This window comes from Leptopilina heterotoma, unplaced genomic scaffold, assembly GCF_015476425.1.
Source record: "Leptopilina heterotoma isolate Lh14 unplaced genomic scaffold, ASM1547642v1 Lhet_238, whole genome shotgun sequence".
In the NCBI taxonomy this organism is placed as follows: domain Eukaryota; kingdom Metazoa; phylum Arthropoda; class Insecta; order Hymenoptera; family Figitidae; genus Leptopilina; species Leptopilina heterotoma.
This window is the reverse complement of record NW_025110954.1, coordinates 34,319-59,796: the sequence shown is the minus strand read 5'-3', so window position 1 is coordinate 59,796 and position 25,478 is coordinate 34,319. Positions and strand designations below refer to the sequence as shown.

The window sequence follows — 25,478 nt, the reverse complement described above, 5'->3', positions numbered from 1 at the left end:
TATTGTCTTTTAAATCAATTTTGATGTGATGTATTGATTTTGTTTTTTTAATTCTCTTTTAATGAATTTGTAATTATTTATAATATTCTGTGTTAAGACTTTTAATTATTTGATTTAATGTGGATTACTGTATTAATTAGGTTCAGATCCGTGGGTGATTCAAGCTCGAGAACGTGTCCGTTATCAAGAACAGTTTGATTCTCTAAAGCCAAATAATGGAGTTGTTACGGGCGATCAAGTAAAAGGATTTCTCCTTCAATCTCAACTTCCGCCACAAGTTTTAGGACAAATATGGTAAATTTTCATTTAATTTCTTTGAATTTGATAATTATAAAATATTACAAAAAAAACAAATTATAAATTTGTTTTAAAAGGATTCAGGCCTCGCAATCATCTTCGAAAACCTATTTACTACTTTTTTTACGATTTGCTACTATTTGGATACTTTTTTTTTATTTGTTACACTAAAATCTACTTTTTTACATAGAATTTTCCTAAAATTATTCGCAAGAATTCAATTATTTAAAAAAAATTTAATAATAATCGTTGCAAGAATTCAATTATTTTTATAAATATTAAAACTCATCTCAGGATTTCAATTATTTTTAATACAATTTTAATAAAATTTTTTAAAGGATTTCAATTATTTTCATAAATAATATGCAATTTTCAAAGAAATTCAATTATTTAAAACACAATTTTCATAAAATTTTTTGAAAGAAATTATTTCTTTAAAAAAAACATTTTTCTTAAATTCTTCTCAAGAATGCAATTATTTTAAAAACTTTAATAAAGTTCGGTGACAAAATTCAATTATTTTCATAAATAATAAAACTCATCGCAGGATTTCAATTATTCTTAATATAATTTTAAATTAATTCCGCTAAAAATGCAGTTATTTTTAAAAATTTGAATAAAATGCAATTATTTAGAAATTTGTTGATAAAATTCTATATGAGAATTCAATTTTAAAAAACATTTCATTGTTCCACAAATTATTTATTTTTGTATTTAAATAATTGAATTTTCGTAGAATTTTCTAATAAAAATTGATTTAAATATGAATTTTAGTTAAAAACACTAAAATAATTGAATTTTGGTGAAAATTTACAAATGATTGCATAAAATCAATTATTTTAAAAAATAATAAAATTCTTTTTAGGAATTCAATTATTTTCATAAATAATAAAACTCACCGCAGTATTTCAATTATTTTTAATATAATTTTAAATTAATTCTTGGAAAAAATTCAATTATTTAAAAAATTTTGATATAATTTGTTCCTCAGAGTGTAATAATTATTTTCAATTCATTTTTAATTATATTTCTTGAATGAATTTGATTATTATTAAAAAATTTCATGCAATTCTTTGTAAAAATTCAAGTATTTTAAAAAATGTTGATAAAGTTCTTTATAAGAATTCAAATTTAAGAAATATTCAATTATTCCATAAATAATTTATTTTTTCATTTAAATAATTGAATTCTCGTAGAATTTTCTAATCATAATTGATTTAGAATTGAATAAAATAAAATGTTTAAAGTTTTGAATAATTTTATTTATAAATTTCAAAAAACAAATGATTGAATTTTGAAAGAATTACTTTTGTAATTTTTAGAAATAGTTAAATTTCAAAAATACGTTACATTGAAATCATGTGAAATATTTGAATTCCCGTAGACAAAAAAAATAGATATTTAAATATTTATTTTAAAAAATTATTCTATTTTTAAATGTAATTAAGAAATTATAAAAAGAAATTGAGTCGTCAACTTTGATTTTTCGATAGCTACTTTTTTACTACTTTTTTCTGTCTTTAAGCTACTTTTTTAAAAATTAATTATCGAGTTCGAAGCCTGGGATTTATTTTAAGAAGCAAATTTCTTTCGAAAGAATTTCCTGATTTTATAATTACGGAAAATATGAAATATTTTCTCCTCTGCTTTAATGAAAACGAGAATTGAGGAATTTTTTATATAAATTAAATGTGAAATTAATTTTTTTTTGTTAATTTTTAGGGGTCTTTCCGATACGGACTCGGATGGGAAAATGGACATCAACGAGTTCAGCATTGCCTGCAAGTTAATAAATCTGAAACTTCGAGGCTTCGCAATCCCATCAACGCTTCCGCCAATTTTGGTGCAAAGTTTAAAGGCCTTTTCTAGTGGTAAGAAGTCTATTTTTTTAAAATACGTCCTGCGAATAATTGAAAATTTAGTTTTTCTACTTAAATCGTCATAATTATTTTTTCAAATTAAAGTTAAAAAAAAAATGATTTACTTAAAAGATTCTTAATTATTAATCGGAGATTAATTAAAATAGTTATATTTTAAAATAGTTTTTTAAATAGTTTTTTTTAAATAGTTTTTTTAAATAGTTTTTTTAAATAGTTATATTTTTGTATATTTTATACAAAAATGTTTTCCATAATGTTTAGAGAGTAAAAAATTAATTGAAACTTTTATTTAGTAGGAACACCACCAGTAGTGGGTGCGATTCCCCAACCCATTGCTCCACCTCCAGCGAATGTCGCCGTTAGGCCACCATTACCAGCACCACCAATTGGTAAGACTTTCAATGGAGTCGAATTTCATTATTTTAATCCCAACTGCATACTGATTAGCTAATCTGTCCTCACACTGTGACATTTTCTACATTAAATTCGAAACAATTTTATTCTTCGGGAGCAAATTTATCATAATTCTAACATCTTTGAATCACTTATTAATAATTTAACTTGTAAATAACTTAACTCACTAATAACTTGTAAATAGTTTGTAAATCAGCTTTATTAATAACTTAACTTGTAAATAACAAATTTGTTTCATTTAAAAAGAAATTTTCTTCTTTCTTTAAATTTTTGTCCTGAATGTAAATTCAGAACGAAAATTTATATTCAGAACGAAAATTTATATTCAGGACGAAAATTTATATTCAGAACGAAAATTTACATTCAGAACAAAAATTTAAAGAAAGAAGAAACAATTTCTCAATTAAAAAGAAAGGACTTTGAAAGAACTTTGTTTCATTCATTTTTTTTCCAAGTTTGTAATGAATAATAAAATAACGAGACATTCGCCTAATGTATGTTATAATAACGCATCATAACCATACAGCTATTCAACAAAATAGACAGTCAGTGGTTGCCAGTACACACGCAACAACTCATAAACCGTCAAAGCCACCCGCTCGACCTGCACCTCCCTCGATTGGTATGTCACACATCGAAAACATCTGTCCGTCGAATGGTCCGCTTCGTTTTTTCTTTTTCAATTATATTTCTGTCTAATTCATTCATTTTTCAATTATTAATGAATATATTGCCAATAATTGTATAAACTTGTTTTGTTGCATATTTCAATTTTTAAATATTTTATTATAATGTACCTACAATTTTTTTGGACATTGGATAAATTTTACAATATTGAATTCGTGATCAATATTTTTCAATTGAAAAAATATTTTTCCCAAACAAATATTCAGGCATCTTAGTCTAGAAAAGATTAAATTAGCTTTTCAGTTTCTTAGACAGTTATTTTTTAATCAAATTCGTAAACCATATTCTTTTCTACGTGAAAAAATTGAAAAGCAATTATTCAATCGTTTCTTTTTCAAATTAGAAATAAATATTAATTTCCCAAAAAAAAGACTTTTTTATCAAATAAAAAAAATTTCTTTAAATATTCCCTTAATACAATATTTATAAAATTTTCCATAGTCCACAAAGAATTGTTTTATTTTTCTACACTTTGAAATCGAATTTTTTCTCGATTCGCTTCTTTTTCTTCTTCTTCTTCTTCTACTTCATTGTCCAATTTTTCTATATACTTCAGTCTGTTCGTGTTCTAATTTTCTTTACCATTTTTGTGAAGCATTGCTTATTTATTTCATAGAGTATCTATTCTTAATATTGATATATTTATTTTTTGTATAAAAGAGTTTGCTTTAAAAAAGCAGTAGGTATTTTCTCTTTCTCTTAAACACTTGGATTTTCTATTAATACTATGTTTGTCTTCAAATTTTCCAATTGTGTCCGATAATTAAAATCAATTCAAGTTATTTCTTATTTTTGTGTTGTAAAAAATCATGAAGATGAATTTCGTTAACATTTGTGGAAATTAAAATTTTTACAAACATAAAAAAATACTTAAAAAATAGATAAAAAAAAACAATCGAAGGAAGCAACGAGGAAGCAAAAAACATCAAATACAAACCCATAAAAAAGAAATATAGATAAAGAAAAAATAAAAAAGTACATAAAAAATAAATTAAAATGAATCACTCTTTAAAGTATTTTTTCTCTCCTCTTGTGTAGAAAAAATTCTTTATTATAAAATATGGAAATCGTTATCAAAATGCGTTTTCTATTACGAAAAAAAATTCTTTTTTAAATAAAATTGTAAACTTAGTGAATAAAATATTTTTTTCTATTATCGCGAAATTCAACTTCATGAAAATATCAGTATTGATATATAGTAGAATTGAATGAATGTATAATAGAATAATTGTAAAAGTTGGTTGAAAATATTTCTTGTTGAATGTCACGGATCATTTTTTACAGATGCATCGAATCTTTTATGTATTTTTCGCAAAAATCCACAAGAAAACAGTTTTATTGTTTTATTTTCGTTATTCGTATCAATGTTAAAATTAAAATTGTTATTCGTATCAGTAACATTATAATTGTTATTCGTAACAATAAAATTATAATTGTCATTCGTAAGAGTAACATTATAATTGTCATTCGTAACAGTAACAAAATAATTGTTATTCGTTACAGTAACAAAATAATTGTTATTCGTTACAGTAACAAAATAATTGTTATTCGTTACAGTAACAAAATAATTGTTATTCGTTACAGTAATATATTATAATGTCAATGATTATTTTCTTATATAACTATATTTTTTTGGTCTTTAAAAAAGCATTGCAGCTCTTGTACTTGCTTTTGCCTTTTGTTCTTTGACTTTGATGTTTTATTTTTCTTGCTGCACAAAAGGAAATGTCGATACAAGCACTCCAAGTGCTCATCCCCCGCAAAGACCCACTCCCCCTGGAAGTATTGGTATGTTTTTTTCAGGTGTCTTAATTAATTCGTTTAGTTAATCTAAAGTTCTTAGTATTCAAAAAAATAATTCTTTTCCTTCTGTCCCTCTTATTAAAAAAAATTTACTTCCTTTTCTCCCCCTGTTTTCTAAGAAACAATCGCAACCGTAATTATTATCAATTTCGAATGAATAAATACCCCTAGAGTAGTAATTAGAAAATTAATCTTAGCACTCTTGTCATTATTCAGTGTTTTGAAAGAAAAACGAAAAATAATTTTCTTATTTAATTTTTTTCATGTTTGAAAAAAAAGTGTTTACTTATTCTGTAAATATTTTCCCGCAAAATTTGTATTTTATTTTCCTTCCTTTTTTCATGTGTAATTTATCAAAAATTGTAATTTAATTAAGTTTTAAAATGTGTGTAGTAAATATGAGAATCATTTTGCTATGAAAGCTTTTAGCTTACGCTTCGAAAGTTTAAATTTAATTTTATAACTTTTATATTTATGTATAATATTGAGGGCTTTATTCTTGATGGTAATTTTGTTCATTATATTTTTATATGAATATTTTAATATAATTATATTTTTACAATAATTTTTATAATTTATATTTATTATTGTTAAGGTTATAATTTATATTTATTATTGTTAATGTTTTAATTTATATTTTTGTATCTATTTCTATTTATATTTAAGTATTTTGAAAGTGAATTTAATTAACGTTTGAACAATTTTCAGGACCATCTTTTGTTCCATCAACAGGACCACCACCAAAGCCGCCAGCGCCTCCTTCGTTTCCAAATAGTCCTGCAATTTCGCCAGCTAATAAAATTCAACCTCCAGTAGTTCCCGCTGTTCATCCAATATCATCGACCACTTCAATGGGTAAATTTTTATTATTATTATCAGCAAATTTCTTATCGAGTTTCTTTTTAATAGGAAATCAATTACTTTTCATTAACAGGGCTCGAACTAGGTTCGTAAATTTATTTAAAGTCCGTAAAAGTCAGTTGAAAAAAAAAGTTCTGTAAAGTCCGTAATTTTATTGAAAAAGCAAGAAAAGTTGGTAAATTTAACGATATAATTTGGAAAATTTTTGAGAAGTTATAAATGATTGCAGAAATTCTATTATTTTCAAAAGTAATAAAATTATTTGCAGAAATTCAATTATATTCAAAAAAATTTTTAATTTTCATCAGAATTTCAATTATTATTAAAAATAATAAAATTCTACTCCAAAATTCAATTCTTTTCAAAAATTATAATAAAATTCTTGAAAAAAATTCAATTATTTAGAGAAATAACAAAATTCTTCAAAGGTATTTAATTATTTTTATAAACAGTAAAATTCTTTGCAAAAATTCAATTATATTCAAAAATTTGTAAATTCTCATCAAAATTTCAATTATCTTTATAAATAATAAAATTCTACTCCAAGATTCAATTATTTTCAAAAATTTTCATAAAATTCTTGAAAAAATTCAATTATTTAGATTATTTATATTATTTATAAAGAAAAAATTCAATTATTTAGAGAAATAACAAAATTCTTTGCAAAAATTCAATTATTTTTAAGTCAATTTTAATAAAATTTCACGAAAGAATTTAATTTAAAAAAAAAATTTTAATAACATTTTTTGAAAGAATCTAATTATTTTTTAAAATTTTAATAAATCCTTAGAAACAATTAAATTATTTTTCATAAATAATAAAATTCTTCTCAGGAATTCAATTATTTTCACTACAATTATTAATAAATTCGATTGTATTCAATAAATTAAAGAAAATCTTTTCAAAAGAATTTAAAAATTTTAATGAAATTCAATTACTTTGAAAATTTTCAATTAAAATTATTAAAGAAACTCCATTATTAAAAAAAAAATTCGAACAAATTCTTTAAAATAATTTAATTATGATTATTAAAAATTTTAATAAAATTCTTTTAAAAAATTTAGTTATTTTCATAAATAATAAAATTCTTCAAAAAAAATTCAATTATTATCAAATTTTTTGATAAAATTTCTTTGCAAGAATTCAGTGATTCACAAATTTTTTATAATTTTTTCGCAATAATTCAATTATTTTCTTAAATAATATAAAATTTTTGCAGGGATTCAATTATTTTTGTTAATAAAAAATTTCTTTTTAGAAATTCAATTATTTTCATAATATAATAAAAATTTCACAGGAATTCAATTATTTACAAATTTTTTTATAAATTTCTTCGCAATAATTTCATTATTTTTATAAATAATAACATTTTTTACAGAGATTCAATTATTTTTATGAATAATAAATTTTTTTACGTATTCAATTATTTTCATTCTTGACAAAATTTCAATTATTTTTAAAAATTTTCCTCAATTCAATGATTTTTATATCTACTATTTTTTTTGTATTTAAATAATTTAATTCTAGTAGAATTGTCTAATAGAAATTGATTAAAAAATGGAATTTCAATTATTTTTAATACAATTTTAAACAAATTCCTCGAAAAATGTAATTATTCTTAAAAATTTTATTACAATTCGTCAAAAGAATTCAATTATTTAAAAATTTCTTGATGAAATCCTTTATGAGAATTCAGTTTAAAGAAACATTCAATTATTCAATAAATTATTTATTTTTGTATTCGTAGTTTTCTAATAAGAATTAATTAAAAATGAATTTTAGTTAAAATTCTCGATAATACTTTTAATTGAATATTAAAATATTATAGCATGAATTTTTAGAAATAATTGAATTCTGAAAAGGCTTCAAATTAAAATCTTTAAAAATTAAATTTTTTTAATACTTTTAACTAACAATTCTGTGATATTAATTTTTTTTCAAAAGGTTTAATTGAATTTTTTTTAAAACTTTTTGAAGTTATTTTCTAATATATATTTTATTGAAGAATTTACAAATAATTGAAATTTCGTAAAATTGAATTGTAAAAAAATGTATTTGAAAATTCTCAAAGAACTTTTTCGAAAATTATTAAAAATAATTGTTTAAAGAAAAATTTTTGTTAAAAATTCTAGAAAAAAGTCCGTATTTTTAAATACTTTCACTTGTTCGAGCTCTGATTAACGATCCACGTGAATAAAAAGAATTTTTTAAAATTTTCCAGTTTGAATAAGATTTTGATAATTAAATTAAAGTTTTACTTATATTTTACATTTCTTTTTCTTTTTTTATATTTTAATTTTATATTCACAATCTTATTTCAATAAATAATATTAACTCAATTTTTATTTCATTAATTATTTAATTTATTCAAAATTTATTATTTTCGATTTTTTGTTTCTATTTACCTTTATTTGCAATTTACTGTCTTTAATTTATGAATTCACCAGTTTTTAATTTTTTTTCTTACAGATTTACTCGATCTTGACTTATTTGAAGGTATTGAGGAAAAGAATAAAAAAGAAATTTATTGTTTTGAAAGGGCTTTTGCTAAAAGTTAATTGTGTTTTTTAGAGCCTACGCTAAAAATCCTATCCGAATTTTATTAACGATCCTTTTATTTAGTTCAATTAACAAAACATATTATTTGTTACTTCCAAATTAATGTAGTATAATTTTGTCCAGTTTTTATTTTTAATATTTTGGTTTTGTTCTTGTCTTTAAGGTGTAGGTACAAAAAAAAGAATTTTTTTCTAATCAAATAATCGATGTGTTAATAAATGATTTCAATTTACAGTGTCTATGCCGGCAGTGGCGCCGATTGCACCTTTAAATACAAATCCAACTCCAATTGCGGCATTTGGAATGGGACCAACTGTACCAATGCAACCAATGGTTCCAGGAATGGTACCGGGAATGATGCAACCAATCGGAACAGTTCCTGGCGTTGTGCCAACAATGACAGCAATGCCAACTGGTAATTTAAAAAAAACCCCCAACGATAAATTTTATTTAATTTTATTTAATTTATTTATATTTAATTTTACTTTTTTTTGTACAGTACGAAAAAATTTTTTTCTTCGCGATTAAAATGAATGTGTTAATGAATAATTTTCCTAAGGCAATGGATCGATTCCAACAGCGGGTGTCATGCCAATGGTGTCGAGTGTAACTCCTCCCTCAGTGTCAATGCCACCGGGAAGTATTCCAGTTAATGGGAGTGCTATTCACACTCCAGTTTCCAGTAATACACCATTGAGTACAACGGCAAGACCGCCGAGTATAGACAGAGTTGGTTCCATGGATTCGCAACACAGTCAACATTCAATACCCTCGATTGGATCGCCGCAAAGCATCGATTGGGCCGTACCTCATCAAACCAAATTAAAATATACTCAACTATTCAATACGTGGGACAGAACTCGATCTGGATTTTTATCTGGACCACAAGCACGAAATATCATGGTGCAATCACAATTACCGCAACAGATTCTAGCTCAAATATGGTTCGTCTCCTTTCTTTTTTTGTTAAAGTGCTAGAACTATTTCTTGCTACAAAAATTTAATTTTGTTTTTCCCTGGTTTCCAGACAAAATTTTGATTTTTTCCCCGGACACTAAGGAATATTGTGATTCATTCTAAAATTATTAGATACTAAAAAAAATGTTCTATTACATTTATAAACGAATTACTTTCATTGAAAAATTATTCGAAAACATCAATAACTTCTGTTTTAAATAAATATTTAAATATTATTTTTTCGAAGGAATTTAAAATTTTCAAAACATTTAAATTCAAACCTTTTTTGAAATTCAACAACTTATAAGAATATTATTATGAAACATGAAGACATAGATAACTACGAGTCTGCGACTCGCAGTTATCGATTTCTTCCTGTTTCAAAATAATTTTCATCATCTCAATTCAATTATTATTTTCTCGAATTTTTAATTAGAAAAATTAATTAAATTAATAAAAAAGTATGACAATATTCAGATTTTCAGATTTTAATTTAAAACCTTTTCGAAATTCAATTATTTCTAAAAAAAATTTCCCGCTATAATGCTTTTAATATTCAATTATTATCTAAAATTCGTTTTTAAATCAGTTTTTTATCAGAAAATTCTACGAGAATTTAATCATTTAAATACAAATAAAATGCAAATAAATAATTTATTGATAATTGAATCTAAGTTCTGTTAGATTAAAAAAAATTTTTATTCACAAAAATTTTAATTTTTGTAGAAATTTTTAGAAATTTTTCTGACTTTTAATGAAATTTTCTGACATTCCCTGACTTCCCTGACCGTTAAACACCCTGTTAATAGTCTCCACCCTTTGGTAAAAAATTTGAAATTATTAAAAATTATCAAAAATTCGAAAAACCGATTTTTTAAAATTAAACATTTTTTCTTCTCTTTTATGGCATTTAGCTTCAATATTTTTGGGCTCTTTGAAAATACTTTACTTATTTAATAATCTACAACCTTTGGTAAAAAATAAAAAATTATCAAAAATTCAAAAATCCGAATTTCTCAAAATTCAACATTTTTTCTTCTTTTGTATGGCATTTAGCTTCATTATTTTTGTGCTCTTCAAAAATACTTTATTTATTTAATAGTCTCTACCCTTTGGTAAAAAATTTGAAATTATCGAAAATTATAAAAAATTCAAAATTCCGAATTTCTCCAAATTCAACATTTTTTCTTCTCTTTTATGGCATTTAGCTTTACTATTTTTGTGCTCTTCAAAAACACTTTATGTATTTAAAAGTCTTCACCCTTTGGTAAAAAATCTAAAATTATCTAAAATTATCAAAAATTCGAAAAACCGAATTTCAAAAAAACTATTTTTGTCTTTCAATCATTGATCAAAAACGTTGTGAACTTCACTGACGTAATTTTTAAGAATTACATTTTTCGAGAAATTTGATTAACATTGTATTAAAAATAATTGAAATTCTACGAAGAATTTTATTATTTATGAAAATAATTGAATTTTTATGAAAGAATTTTATTATCTATGAAAATAATTCAATCCCTGTAAAAAATTTTATTATTTACGAAAATAATGGAATTATTTCAAAGAAATTTATAGAAAATTTATAATTAATTGAATTCCTGTAAAATTTTTATAATTTATGAAAATAATTAAATGTTCGCATAGAATTCAATGAAAATTTTTTTAAATAATTAAATTCTTTTAAAATTTTTATTGAAATAGTGGATATTTGAAAATCATTGAATTGAGGAAATTTTTTGAAAATAATTTAAATACCAAGTATTTTATTAAAATTTTTGAAAATATTTGAATTTTAGAAAAGAATTTTATTATTTATAAAAATAATTGAAATTTTGACGCGACTTTTTGAATTTCTACGAAAAATTTTATTCCTTTGGAAATAATTGAATTTCGGCAATTATTTGTAACTTGTTCAAAATTCAATTATTTTTAGTAATTTCATACTTTATGAGGCAAACAAAAAAGAGACCAAAATTCAGAATTTTCTCATGAATTTCAAAAATTTTAATTTTTCCTTGTACTTTCATTAAAAATCCCTGACTTTTCTATGATTTCCCTGACCTGTCGCAACCCTGTAGTAAATAATTGTTTTATTCCAGGACTCTATCCGATATGGACTCGGACGGACGTTTAGGTTGCGAAGAATTCGTTCTCGCGATGCATTTATGCGATATGGCAAAGTGTGGTGAAAATATTCCCGTTGCTCTTCCACTCGATCTTATTCCCCCGACGTTCAGGCGCCAAAGACAAAGCAGTTTGACGCCTTCACAGGGAACACCGGATATTGATCCATCCCTTGGAATGCCTCAGGTTTAAAAATATTTCCATGTTTTTTCCAATTCCCTACCACTAAACAAAATTTTTTTACTTATTGTAAATTTTTACCTACTGTTTCTTATATTTTCTAATTTTTTTTATCGTAGTCGTCTTTTGAAGACAAGAGGAAGGAGAACTTTGAAAAAGGACAAGCAGAATTGGAAAGACGTCGTAAAGCTCTGTTAGAAATTCAACGCAAAGAGCAGGAGGAACGTGAACGAAAAGAGAGAGAGGAGGCCGAGAAGCAAGAAAAAATAAGGTTCGGTAACTTTAACTATTATATCCGAATTTAAATTCAGATAATAAGAAAAGGGTTTTAAAAGATTTTTTAATTTTTGTAATTCACAGGTTAGAACAAGAGAGACGTCGACAAGCGGAAATCGAGAAGCAAATGTTACGACAAAAGGAAATTGAACAAGAAAAAGAGGAACAAAGAAAACGTGCTCAGGAGCAAAGAGAAGCAGCCCGAAAGTAGGAATAATTTTCATAATTCTCATTCGAAATTTTTGAAATAAAATATCTTTTTCCTTCTTTAATTCAATATTTTTTATCATCTAGGGAAATGGAAAGACAACGACAACTCGAATGGGAAACCCAAAAATCACAAGAACTCCAAACACAAAGACAGAAGGAACAAGACATTCTTCTAAAATTGAAAGCGAAAAATCAAACTTTATCAATTGAACTCGGAAGTTTGGTAATTAAGACAAAGATTTTCTATACATAAAAAAAAATAATTTTCTAATCTAAAAAAATAATAAAATAATAAAAATAATTTTTCTAATTTAAATTTGATTCAAACTTCTTTTCTTTTACAGAACGATAGAGTTAAAGAATTATCGCAAAAAATTTGCGACACTCGAGTTGGTGTTTCAGGGGTGAAAACAACAATTGACGGAATGAGATCAACTCGAGATTCACAATTAAAGGAGATGGCAGCGTTAAAAAATAAATTGAGAGAACAAAATCAAAGACTTCTTAATATAAGTCAAGAGAAGGCGAGAATTGATGCGAAGAATAAAATGAACGCCGCTCAGGATGCGGCTGGTCAGGAAGCAATCAAAATGGCTTTTGCCAATAAACAAATCACATTGAAGCAAATGAGAGATAAAATTGAAGACTTACAGCAACAGGTGTTTATCAAATTTTATCTCTAATTCTTTCAATTTGTTAACGAATTTCTCAGATTATCCCAATTATTATTAGTTTTCGCAAGAATTTAATTATTCTCATAAATAATAAAATTCTTTAGAGCAATTCAATTATTTTCAAAACAATTTTAATAAATTTTTTCGAAAGAATACAATTCATTTTAAAAATATTAATTAAATTTGATTATTTTCAAAAATTTTAATATAAATTGAATTATTTTCAACAATTTTAATGAAATACTTTTACAAAAAATCATTTTTTTCAACAATTTTTAATAAAATTCCTTCAAAAAATTCAATTATTCTCAAAAATTCAGATAAAATTCTTCGAAACAATTCCATTTTTTTTATAATTTGTAAAATCCTCCGCAAGAATTCAATTATCTTCATAAATAAGAAAATTCTTCTCAAGATTAAAATATTTTCATAAATAATAAAATTCTTCTTAGGAATTCAATTATTTTTGTAAACAATAAAATTCTTGAAAATAATTGAAGCTTTTTGCAAAGAAATTTTTAATTTAGTTAAAATTATTTTAAAAAAACTCCACTATTTTCAAGAATATTGACACAAATTCTTAAAAACAATTCAATTATTTTAAAAAATTTTAATAAAAATGTTGCCGAGAATTAAATTATTTTCAATACAATTTTAATTAAAATTTCTCGAAAAAATTCAATTATTTGAAAAAAGTGTTGATAAAATTCTTGAAATTAATTCAATTATTTTCAAATTTTTTTTAGAAACTCTTTACAAGAATTCAATGATTTTCAGCAGATTAATTTTGAAATTTTAAACATTTAAAAATAAAAATTATTGTTTAAAAAGTTAGGAAACAAAAACGCAAACATTACTATTAGTAATAATATTTATAATAATAGATGTAAAGGTTCTTATTAATAATAATAATTATTATGTTCCCAATTTTACAGGTAAATGCAAAGAAAACGGACATAGAAAACAATAATAGTCAGTTGGAGGAAGTGAAAACTCAAATGCAGAATCTCGTGACTGATTGTAAATGTTTGTATACTAATTTTAATGATAAAAAATCACAAGTATTACAATTGAAAACTAGCTCTGGTGGAAATTATTCGTCATCGGCGTGGGGTGACAGTGCTTGGGGTGATTCGGGACAAAATTTTGAATCTGTGGACGAAACTTCATGGCCAGCGACCGATTCAGCTCCAGTCGAGAGTACAACCGAAACAACTGGTGGTGTCAAATATCGAGCTTTATATGAATTTAAAGCAAGAAATCAGGATGAAATTTCATTTCAACCTGGGGATATTATTTTGGTTACATCTGTTCCAAATGCAGAGGAAGGTTGGTTGGCGGGAGAAATTCGCGGGCACACCGGTTGGTTCCCGGGAAGTTATGTGGAACCATTGGATGCTGCTGAAGTTAATACCGGAAGTGCATTCATTCAACAAGACAGTATGGAAAAGAGAACTTTAGAGTAAGTAAACAATTTAGAAGCAAAATTGTTTCTTTAGACAAATTTTTTTTACAATTTTTAAAAATAATTGAAATCTTTTTAAAATCGAATTGAAAATAATTGAATTTTTGAGAAGAATTGTACTATTTATAGAAATAATTTACTTCTTTTCTTGAAATTTTCATAAAATTGTATTGAAAATAATAAACAATACCTAATAATAATTAATTATGTACTTAATAAGTGAATTTTTGAAATTTTGAATCTAAAATTATTCAAAACTTGAAGTTTATATTTGAAAATAAAAAATTTTGTAATTTGAAAAATAATAATAACAATAATAATAAATTGGACACGATGATTCGTGCGTAATGAATTAATAGAGACGAAAATTAACACAAAATTATTCTTAACACAGAGAAATTGCCGAAGTTCCGGAAAATGTTTCGGATGCTGGCTCATTGGTTGGAGAGGGTCCTACTGTCGATCCTATTGTTCCAACGTTAGGTTTAGGAACCGTTTGCAATATTCGAGTGACAGCTATTTATTCATATCGGCCCACTACTCAGCAACATTTAACCTTCGACAAAGATGAAATTCTTACAGTCTCAGAACAACAGGTAATTTTTTATTCCCTTTGTACTATTTTTTTTTACTTCTTATTCGCTTTTGTAATAATCTATTCACTTATTTATTATTTAATAACAACGAAGAATAACATCATTTCTTTAAAAATTATTACTTACAAATAAAATATATTTCTATAGATAAATATCTATAAAAATTTATTTTTTACTAATTTTTATTAGCAAAAAACCTCGATTTATTCGATTAAAAAGTATCAAACGAAATAAACGTTTCCCAGTTAGCTAACAAAAGTAAATAAAAATTTCCAGGGTGACTGGTGGTACGGAGAGGGCAACAACGGAAATTCAGGTTGGTTCCCGAAATCTTACGTGAGTACTGCAGTGACAAACGGACAAGAGGTGCCTTCAACAGACGGTGGACTCAATGAATACTACATGGCTCTTTACGAATACACGTCAAAAGAATCAGGAGATCTTAATTTCATTCAAGGAGAAGTAGTTCTCGTTGTGAAAAAGGATGGCGATTGGTGGACAGGCGTTATTGGCAATCGAACAGGAATTTTCCCCTCAAATTATGTGGATAAATGTGACATGCCAATTACGGTGAGTGCAAAACAACAAAAATTTATACATAAGTGTGAAATTTGTTTTCGTGTTTATTTCCTTTTTTTTATTGTCCTCATGTCCTATTTGTGAACTAACAATTGTTCAAAATTGAACTCAGGGTAATGCAATCCCTACTAACGGTGAAGCAACAGCAGAATCAGCAGCAGTACCAATTTCTGCAGCTGAAACTGACGTTATTATGCGTCAGGATTCGGTTACTGCAGCAACAACAACGTCTGCTGTTCAACAATCACCAGTGTGTATTAAATTTTGATAAATTTAATACTAAAACTTCTCAAGGTAGTTCACACTCGTCCGGCAGAAATTAGTTTGCAAAAAGAATACAAAAGTTTACAAAAAAAATACAAAAGTTAACAAAAATAAATAAATATATATGAGTCTATAAACAAAAATAAAAAGTTTTTGGCAAACATTGATTTTACTAATAACTTGGTAAAATTATAATTTAAAAAGAATGGAACATTTAAAAAAAAGAGAATAGAAAAATGTATTAAAAATTAATGGAATTGAATTTAAATTCTGAATTCATTGCCGAAAAAAAGTAAAGTGAACTATCTTGATTGTTTATTGTAAAAGAAAAATCGTTGCTCTGGGAAGAAATGAATTTTGCACGTTATATTTCTTTAGCTTCAGGAAAAAACCGCAGAACAACTTGAGGAAGAAATAGCCGAGGCTGAAGATCAGGCTGAATTGCCAGACTTTGCGGCCATGTCCGCCCAACAGGTAAAATTTACAAATAAATAACCCTTTTCTACCGTTTTGCAAATTAACCAAATCACATAGTAAATGTAAATTTATCGCTACTAATTTTTATACTCCATGTGTGTAAAATGTGTTAATTTAATCGAATATTTACTTCTTCTGCTTACCCCCGGAACATTTTCATCATAGTATGTCAGGGTAATGTCCACTAAATAATTTTCTCTATTTTTATTCATTGATAAATTTATAATTAGAATATAATTAAATTAATTGAAATGTAACGAAATTTAATTTATGACATGAAATTTAATTTATTAAATAAAATTCAATTCATTTAATTAAATGAAGTGAATGAAATTTAATTTATTAAATGAAATTCAATTTATTTAATTTAATGAAATTTAATTCATTAGCAACGAGAAAAGTTTTTTCTTGAATAAAAATATTTGGAAGAAATTTTTATGCAAAATTATTAATTCTATTTCACTGTTTTTTCAACAGAAGAGTAGAAAACCAGAGATCGTTCAGGTAATCGCTCCTTATCAGGCGACCAGTGCGGAACAATTGAATCTTCAGAGGGGACAATTAATCATGATTCGTAAAAAGACTGACACTGGCTGGTGGGAAGGTGAATTGCAGGTAAGCATTTTTCTCTTTTTTTAAATTCAAATTTAAAATTAAATACAAAAAGTGAAAATTTATCATTTTTTTCAGGCTCGAGGAAAGAAACGACAAATTGGTTGGTTCCCAGCTTCCTATGTAAAACTTCTAACTAGCAATAGCAATAGAAGCACTCCCGTTTCCCATGGGTATTTAGATTCACCGACAGATCCTAATATTGGTATGTAAATTTCATTAATTATATTTTTTAATTTTAATTTTACTAATGCTTCTAGTATTCAGTTAAGTATTATCTAAAATTTTAACTTAAATTCATTTTTAATCTATTCTTATAAGAAAACTACGAATACAAAAATAAATAATTTATTGAATAATTGAATGTTTCTTTAAATTGAATTCTCATGAAGAATTTTATTAAGAAATTTTTAAATAATTGAATTCTTTTGACGAATTGTAATAAAATTTTTAAGAATAATTATATTTTTCGAGGAATTTCATTAAAATTGTATTGAAAATAATTCAGTTCTCGTGAAGAATTTTATTATGAATCAATTGAATTCTTACGAAGAATTTTTTTTTAATTATTGAAAATAATTACATTGTTTTGGAGAATTTATTTCGAATTTTAAAAATAATCGTGTTTGTTAACAATTGTAATTATGAAACATTTGATTTTTAAATTTTGTTAAAATTTTTAGAAAATATTTAAATTCTTATCTGAATTTTATTACAATTTTCTAAATAATTGAATTTTTACAAGGAATTTCATTAAAATATTGAAAATAATTGAATTTTTTCGAATCACTTTATTCTTAAATTTTATTGAAATCATCAATAGAAAATTAAATTCTATTAAAGAATTTTATTAGAGATTTCGTAAAAAATTAAATTCTTTTGAAGAATAGTTCAAAATTTTTTGAAAAAAAGTTCTATTTAATAATTTTCATTGCAAATTATGAAAATGATTGAATTTTACGAAAAATTTCTTTCAACTTTTTAAAATAATCGCGTATGTTAATGATTGTAATTAAAAATTTAATTATTCAATTCTATAAACATTTTTTGGAAAGTAATTGAATTTTTTAAATAATTTTATTACAATTTTTAAAAATAATTGAATTCACACGAAAAGATTTATTATTCATAAAAATAATTGAATTCTTTTAAAAACTGTTATCAAAACTTTTGAGAATTTAATTAAATTCTTTCAAAGAGTTTTATTAAAATATTAAAAATAATTGAATTTAAAATAATTGTTTATTTTAATAATTGCAATTAAAAATTGATTATTGAATTTTATAAACATTTTTTGGAAAATAATTGAATTTTCCCCATAATTTTATTCCAATTTTTAAAAATAATTGAATTCTTTAAAGAGATTTTATAAATACTCTACTGAAAATAATTGAATTCATAGGAAACAATTTATTATTTATAAAAATAATTGAATTCTTTTAAAAGCTGTTATCAAAACTTTTGAGAATAATTGAATTCTTTTAAGGAGTTTTACTAAAATATTGAAAATAATTGAATTTTTTTTGAAGAATTTCTTTACAATTTTGAATCTGAAATTATTTAAAAACTAAACTGAATTTCACTATTACAAATTTCAATTTTCACCAATATCTAATTTAAATTGAAAAAATATTGAAATTCAAAAAGGAGTATTTGAGACAAAGAATATTGAAAACAAAACTGTTTTTTTTGCAGAACGTGTGATGGCGCTTTATCCATATCAGGCACAAAACGAGGACGAGTTAAGTTTCGAAAAAGGTGATGTGATTACTGTCCTTGCCAAAGAAGAAGAAGCGTGGTGGAGAGGCGAGCTAAACGGTGTTTCCGGTGTCTTTCCAAGCAACTACGTTTCGTCAATGTGTGAGTAATCTTCTCGCATTTTCAAGAATCCGGACAAACCTCTAAAATAACGTTTAAGAAATTTTTCTCAATTCCCTAATAATTCGAACTACGATAATTTATATATTTATTTTTAATTTTTGTTTGCATTGTTAATTTCCAAAAAAAAGAAACAATTCTGTCTGACAGTTTAATCAAATTTCTCTGTATAAAAAAGTGATAGTAGTTTTAGAAAATTAAGCTCAAAAATCTTTGATTCGAATGAAATGACTAATTTCGGAAAATCATTGAAAACCTAATTAAATCGGGGCATAAAATAGTTTTTAAATTATGTTAAAATTAATTTTAAGAATAATAATTTCCATTCGATTTTAAATATGTAAAAGATCAGTCCTAAAATTGAAAAAAAAGGATTATATTCTCGATAAGAATAAAATTGAGAAATAGCATAATATTTTTTTTTAAAATAATTTGCTTCTTCAATAATTAAAAAAAGAAGCTTGGAATGTTTGAATCTCAAAGAAGTGAGTTGGTGAAGAAAAGATAATATATTTTCCCACGTTGAATATTTATTATAAGTTTTAATGAAATAGAAAGAAAATATTCAATAGCAATATTAATATAATTGAAGAATACACATAGAGCACTTACTATATTTATATTTGTAAAAAAAAAATTGTATTGTTTTTAGGCTTCTCTAATTTATTTGTTTTGTATCATTATTGTATATTGTCTTGTGTGTACATTTTGTATGGATTGTTGAATGAGCGAATGAGATTATTAAAAATTTGTATTCGTCATAAATGTATTTTTTTGTTGTTCAATTTTAATTTTGTAGATATATCAAAAATTGTTTTTCTTTTAAACACATTTTAAGGACTTTTTATTTTCTTCTACGTAGCATAATTTTCGTTATAATTTCTTTAAAAAATTAGTAACTAGAATTTTTGGTTTTTAGTATTGACTCAATATTTATATTCAATATTCTTGCATGAAATTATGAAAGAAGAAGATCTCCAAAGAGTTTTTTTTTCTTATAAATATATAAAAGTTAAATAGAATCTAGAATCACTTGTAAGTTGAATTTTATTTTGATTTGAAATTCATTTTGTAGAGAATACTTCGTTTTAGTTAGCGAATTATTTTGAAATAAAATTTATTTCTCCGTAGTCTTTGGCTTATATCTTCCAGCATGATCACACATTTGCCCTGTCCGTCTTCCGCCTGTCTGTTTAGAGCTTTTTTGTCTTTCAAAACACATTGTGACATCAATTTTAGAAATAAAATGCAAATTAAGAAAATTAATTTCTAAATCAAAGGAAAAAATACTGAATGTAAAAATAAAAAATTAAAATCTTGATGAAGTAATGTGTCTTCAAAAAATATTTTCACACATTCTATTATTCCTCATAGACCTGATTTTTTATGGCAAAAATTTTTGTTATTTTCAAAAGTAATAAAAGAAAAGAAAATTTCTTGACGAACGGAAGAAATTTTTAAGCGAAGAATAAAAAAAACTGGCCCGTTTAAAAATTATTTGAGATCAAAAAACCAATTTTGTAGCACAAACTATAATATGTATAATATTTAAGAATAAAAATCTGCTTTTAGTTTTGCAACAGAAGTAGTAGTTTATTAGCACACGCTTTTCGAAAAAATCTTTGCAGGGCTCGAATTAGGTCCGTAAATCCCGTAAAGGTCCGCAAATTTGTTTGAAGTCTGTAAAAGTCAGTTTTTTTGAAAAAAGTTCCGTAAAGTCCATAATTTGATTGAGAAAAGACGAAATGTAATTATTCTTAACAATTTTATTAAAATTCGTCAAAATTTCAATTATTTTCAAAAATTTTCAAAACTTCAATGATTTTCAATATCTACTATTTTTATAAAATTTTCCAAAAGAATTTAATTCTGTTAAAAAATTTTTAAATAATTTTAGTCAAAATTTCAATTATCTTTATAAGTAATAAAATTCTTCTCTGAAATTCAATTATATTAAAAAATTTTCAAAAATTCTCGTCAAAATTTCAATTATTTAAAAAAATTTTCAAAAATTCAATGATTTTCAATATCTACTATTTTAATAAAATTTTCCAAAAGAATTCAATTATTTGTATAAATTTTAATAAAATTCTACGCAAACATTTAATTATTTTCGAATAAATATTAAAAATTTCACAGGAATTCAATTACTTACAAATTTTTTTTATAAATTTCCTCGCAATAATTCAATTATTTTCATAAATTAATAAAAATTTTACAGTGATTCCATTATTTTTGTAAATATTAAAATTCTTCTTAGGAATTAAATTATTTTCATAAATAATAAAACTCATTGTAGAATTTCAATTATTTTTAATAGAATTTTAATCAAATTCCTCCAAAAATGTAATTATTCTTAAAAATTTTATTAAAATTGGTAAAAATTTTAATTATGTTCAAAAATTTTCCTCAATTCAATGATTTTTAATTTTATCTACTATTTTAATAACATTTTCCAAAAGAATTCAATTATTTGAATAAATTTTTATAATATTCTACGCAAGCATTTAATTATTATCGCATAAATAATAAAAATTTCACAGGAATTCAATTATTTAAAAATTAGTTGATAGAATTCTTTAAAAGATATTTCAATTTTAAGAAACATTTACATAAGTATTCAATTAAATATTTATTTTTGTACTTAAATCATTAAATTCTCTTAAAATTTTCTAAAAAAAATTGATTTTAAAATAAATGTTAGTTAAAATTTTAAATAATAATTGAATTTTAAAAGCATTATTGCATGAATTTTTAGACATATTACAACTTTGAATAGGTTTCAAATTAGAATCTTGGAAAATCTGAATTTTTCATATTTTTAACTAACAATTCAGTGCAATTAATTTTTTGAAAAAGTTTAATATTGTAGATTTTTTATGAGATTTTTTGAAGTTTTTATTTTCTAATAATTTAATTGAAGAATTTACGAATAATTGAAATTTTATAAAATTGAATTTTAAACAAATGAATTTGAAAATTCTCAAACAACTTTTTCAAAAATTATTAAAAATAATTTTATAGAATAATTTTAGTAAAAAAAAAAAGAAAAAAAATTGAATTTTGGAAAAGTTACAAATTATTGCAGAAATTCAATTATTTTCAAGAGTAATAATATTCTTCGCAAAAATCAAATATTGTTTATAAATAATCAAAAAAACTTTATAGGTTTTCAATTATTTTCATAAATAATAAAACTCATCGCAGAATTTAAATTATTTTTAATGCAATTTTAATCGAATTTCTCGAAAAATGTAATTATTCTTAAAAATTTTATTAAAATTAGTCAAAAAATTTCAATTATTTAAATATTTGTTGATAAAATTCTTAATCAGAATTGAATTTTAAAAATATTTAAATATTCAATAAATTGAATTTTAAAGAAGTGAATTTAAAAATTCTCGAAGAAGAACTTTTTTTTAAAAATTCTTAAAAATAATTGATTTAACGAAGAATTTTAGTTAAAAATTCTTAAAAATAATAATTGAATTGATTTTATCACTCGGTCATTTTTAATTATTATAAAACATGCAGAAATCGATCACTCCGAGTCGAAGACTTCATGTTTTATAGTTTTAAAAAATTTAATTTATAGTTTTAAGTAAAATCTTCATGTTTTATAGTTTAGAAAAATTTAATTTATAGTTTTAAGTAAAATGTTCTCTTATTTGACTCGGAATGGTTATATTTTTGTCATTGGTCCGTAAATGGTTCGTAATTTTTAATTTTTGTTCCGTTAAGTTTGTATTTTTAAATACTTTCACTGCTTCGAGCCCTGCAGTTGTAAAACATTTTTCAAAAATTTAGAAAAAAAAAAATTCTCGGATTAGTAACAAATTTTTCTGTATGAAAAATAAAAATACTATTCTAGCTCTCTCTAGTAATTTCTTTAATATACTAATTGATGTCTTTCGCCTGTGCTTAACACGCAGCATAAAGGATAGCAGTGCAGCACTCCCGCAACGCAGTCTAAACTTTAAAAAAGCTACTCTCGTTAATCAATAAAGAGTAAAATAAAAAAGCAGAGGTCCCTTCGCCTCGACTTGAGGAAAACACGCAACGAACAATCTCAAGAGAATCTCAACGGCTTTCGTGCAGAGACAATATAATAATGGAAAAAAAATGCGTCAAGGGGTGATATCAAGCCTTTTTTTTCTCACAGTCTTAGCGTGTGGGTATCCTCTTAATTGAAAATAAGTCTAAAAAAAATAATTAAAAAAACAAACAGAAAAAAACACCCTCATTAATCATTGTATAATCATCGAGGTTGTCATCGCACTTGAACTGCAAAACTGGCAGTTGCATAAAAAAACCGCGTTTTTGTCACAATTGTTAAATACTTGTCGTTTAATGCTAAACCTTATGTATAGACAACACAATATGTCTGCGTGCATGAGATGCTTTTTTTTGCGAAAGCAGCGATGAACGTTTGTCACTTTTAGGCTAAACAAGCGTGTAAGGAAAATGTAGTACCGTATAAACTAAAAAATTAGATAGTCAGGCAAAATAGTAGGAAGTACAAAAAAAGTTAATGGAACAAAAAAAAAATTTTTTATTAAGACCCTATTCGAGACAAGCAGACTTTTCACAATTCCACTCTTATCACAGAATACACCAAAAATATTCTAAAACAAAAATTTTTTTAACAAGTAATTCGTGTATAATTATAATTTCTCTTTCCAAAAAAATAAATTTTGTATCTAGTCGAGATTTTTCTCTTTTTTGAACGTGAGATGGAAAAAAAATTAATGATTGCTTGTCACTAATATGGTCTTAATATACAGTAGGCCTCAGCTTTTCACCATGTAGAAATTGCAAACAAATCATGCGATAGGAATTTATTTGCTAAGTGCGCTTTTGGCAGGATTCATTGCTCTGTTATATCATCAAGCAGAAATCGTCATCAAACCGTTATAAATTATTCGTCATGTTAATAATTGCAAATACCAACAAACTCCCATGTAATAATTCTCACGAATTCGAAATTTGAACCAGTGAACAAAATTACTTCTCTTTTCTATATAAAAAAAATTCGAATCTATAAAAGAAATTTTTATTCTATAAAAAAAAATTCGAATCTGTAAAAGAAATTTTGATTCTATAAAAAACAATTCGAATCTATAGAAAAGAATTTCGAATCTATAAAAGAAATTTTGATTGTATAAAAAAAATTCGAATCTATAAAAGAAATTTTTATTCTATAAAAAAAAATTCGAATCTATAAAAGAAATTTTGATTCTATAAAAAAATTACGATTCTACCTAGAAAAAAAATTTCGAATTTGTATCAATTTTAAAAAAGCGAATTCAAAATTAATTTTGTTCGTTTTCTCTAGTCTTTTATTTTGCAATATACAATTTTTCGTTTTATTTAGAAAAAATATTTAATAGTTAAATAAATATAAAATTTTAATTTTTTAATTCTTAATTTTTATTTCTACTCTTTTTTCTGTTCTAAAATTGAAACAATTGAAATTATGACATCAAAAATAAAGTTCACTGATTTAAATTTAATAACAGAAAACTTATTTTATCAAGAAACTGTTCTCTTTCTCTAGCAAAAATCAGCTGGTGAAATTCCAAAAATGTTTTACAATTCAATTATTTTTATATAAATAATAAATTTCATTTATTTTCAATATTTTAATTGAATTCCAGGGAAAATTAAATTATTTTTAAACATTTTTTTTACATTCTTCGTAAGAATTCAATTACATCAATAAATAGTAAATTTTTCCCAGGAATTCAATTATTTTAAATACAATTTTCAAAAGATTTCTCAAAAGGACTCAATTATTTTTTTAAATTTGACAAAAATTCAATTATTTGTAGAAATAATAAATTTTTTCGCAGGAATTATTTAATTATTTAAAAAAGTTTTTAGTAAAATTCAATTATTTTCAGAAATAATTAAATTGTCAATACACTGAAAATCATTGAATTCTTGTAAAGTATTTATAAAAAAATTTGAATTAAATTCGAGAATTTTATTAAGAATTTTTTCAATAATTGAATTCTTTCCAGAAAAAGTAATTAAAATTGTATTGAAAATAATTTAATTCTTGGCAAGATTTTTATTAAAATTCTTTAAAATAATTGAATTGTTTTCAAGAATTTATTTTAATATTCTTGAAAATAGTGGATTTTTTAAAAATAATTTTTACTGAAAAATTTGAATGTAATTGAATTTTATCAAGAATTCAATTATTTTCAATAATTGTAATATAAATTCTTTGCAAAAAGTCAATTTATAAAGAATAAAAATCTTCGTAAAGAATTCAATTTTCAATACAATTTTAACTGATTTCTTCGAAAATTTCAATTATTTTTAAAAATTTTGAGAAAATTCTTCTAAATTCTTGAAAAAATTCAATTATTTTAAAAAAGTAATTAAATTTTTCACAGGAGTTGAATTATTTAAAAAACTTATAATAAAATTTATTTCAAGAATTTAGTTATTTTTATATTTGAAATTTTTGCTGGAATTAAATTATTTTAAAATTAAAATAAAATTTTAATTGAATTCCAGGGAAAATTAAATTATTTTTAAATATTTTTAAAATTCTTTAAAATAATTGAATTGTTACGAAGAATTTTTTATCTGAATTTTGGAAAATAATTAAATTTTTCGAAGGAATTTCATTAAAAATTTTTTGAAAATAATGATTTTTTTAAAAGAATTT

General features: G+C 23.5%; 1 protein-coding gene across 7 annotated transcripts in view; it reads left to right on the top strand.

The window, feature by feature from the left end:
- The window catches only part of LOC122502785 (intersectin-1), a 38,830-nt gene that overhangs the window by 1,689 nt on the left and 11,663 nt on the right, over positions 1-25,478 (top strand). Inside the window, exons 2-22 of one of the 7 annotated variants that reach the window (XM_043613015.1) lie at positions 141-294; positions 2,020-2,168; positions 2,474-2,566; positions 5,790-5,936; positions 8,412-8,438; positions 8,737-8,916; positions 9,061-9,445; positions 11,561-11,771; positions 11,885-12,036; positions 12,126-12,248; positions 12,336-12,474; positions 12,596-12,910; positions 13,861-14,387; positions 14,785-14,986; positions 15,263-15,556; positions 15,678-15,815; positions 16,208-16,303; positions 16,472-16,480; positions 16,784-16,921; positions 16,997-17,123; positions 18,614-18,778. In XM_043613015.1, coding sequence (XP_043468950.1) covers positions 141-294; positions 2,020-2,168; positions 2,474-2,566; positions 5,790-5,936; positions 8,412-8,438; positions 8,737-8,916; positions 9,061-9,445; positions 11,561-11,771; positions 11,885-12,036; positions 12,126-12,248; positions 12,336-12,474; positions 12,596-12,910; positions 13,861-14,387; positions 14,785-14,986; positions 15,263-15,556; positions 15,678-15,815; positions 16,208-16,303; positions 16,472-16,480; positions 16,784-16,921; positions 16,997-17,123; positions 18,614-18,778 — 3,771 coding nt within the window. Of the gene's footprint in view, positions 1-140; positions 295-2,019; positions 2,169-2,470; positions 2,567-5,789; positions 5,937-8,411; positions 8,439-8,736; positions 8,917-9,060; positions 9,446-11,560; positions 11,772-11,884; positions 12,037-12,125; positions 12,249-12,335; positions 12,475-12,595; positions 12,911-13,860; positions 14,388-14,784; positions 14,987-15,262; positions 15,557-15,677; positions 15,816-16,207; positions 16,304-16,471; positions 16,481-16,783; positions 16,922-16,996; positions 17,124-18,613; positions 18,779-25,478 lie in introns of all 7 variants that reach the window. The other 6 variants (XM_043613014.1, XM_043613017.1, XM_043613018.1 and 3 more) reach the window with 6 other exon arrangements.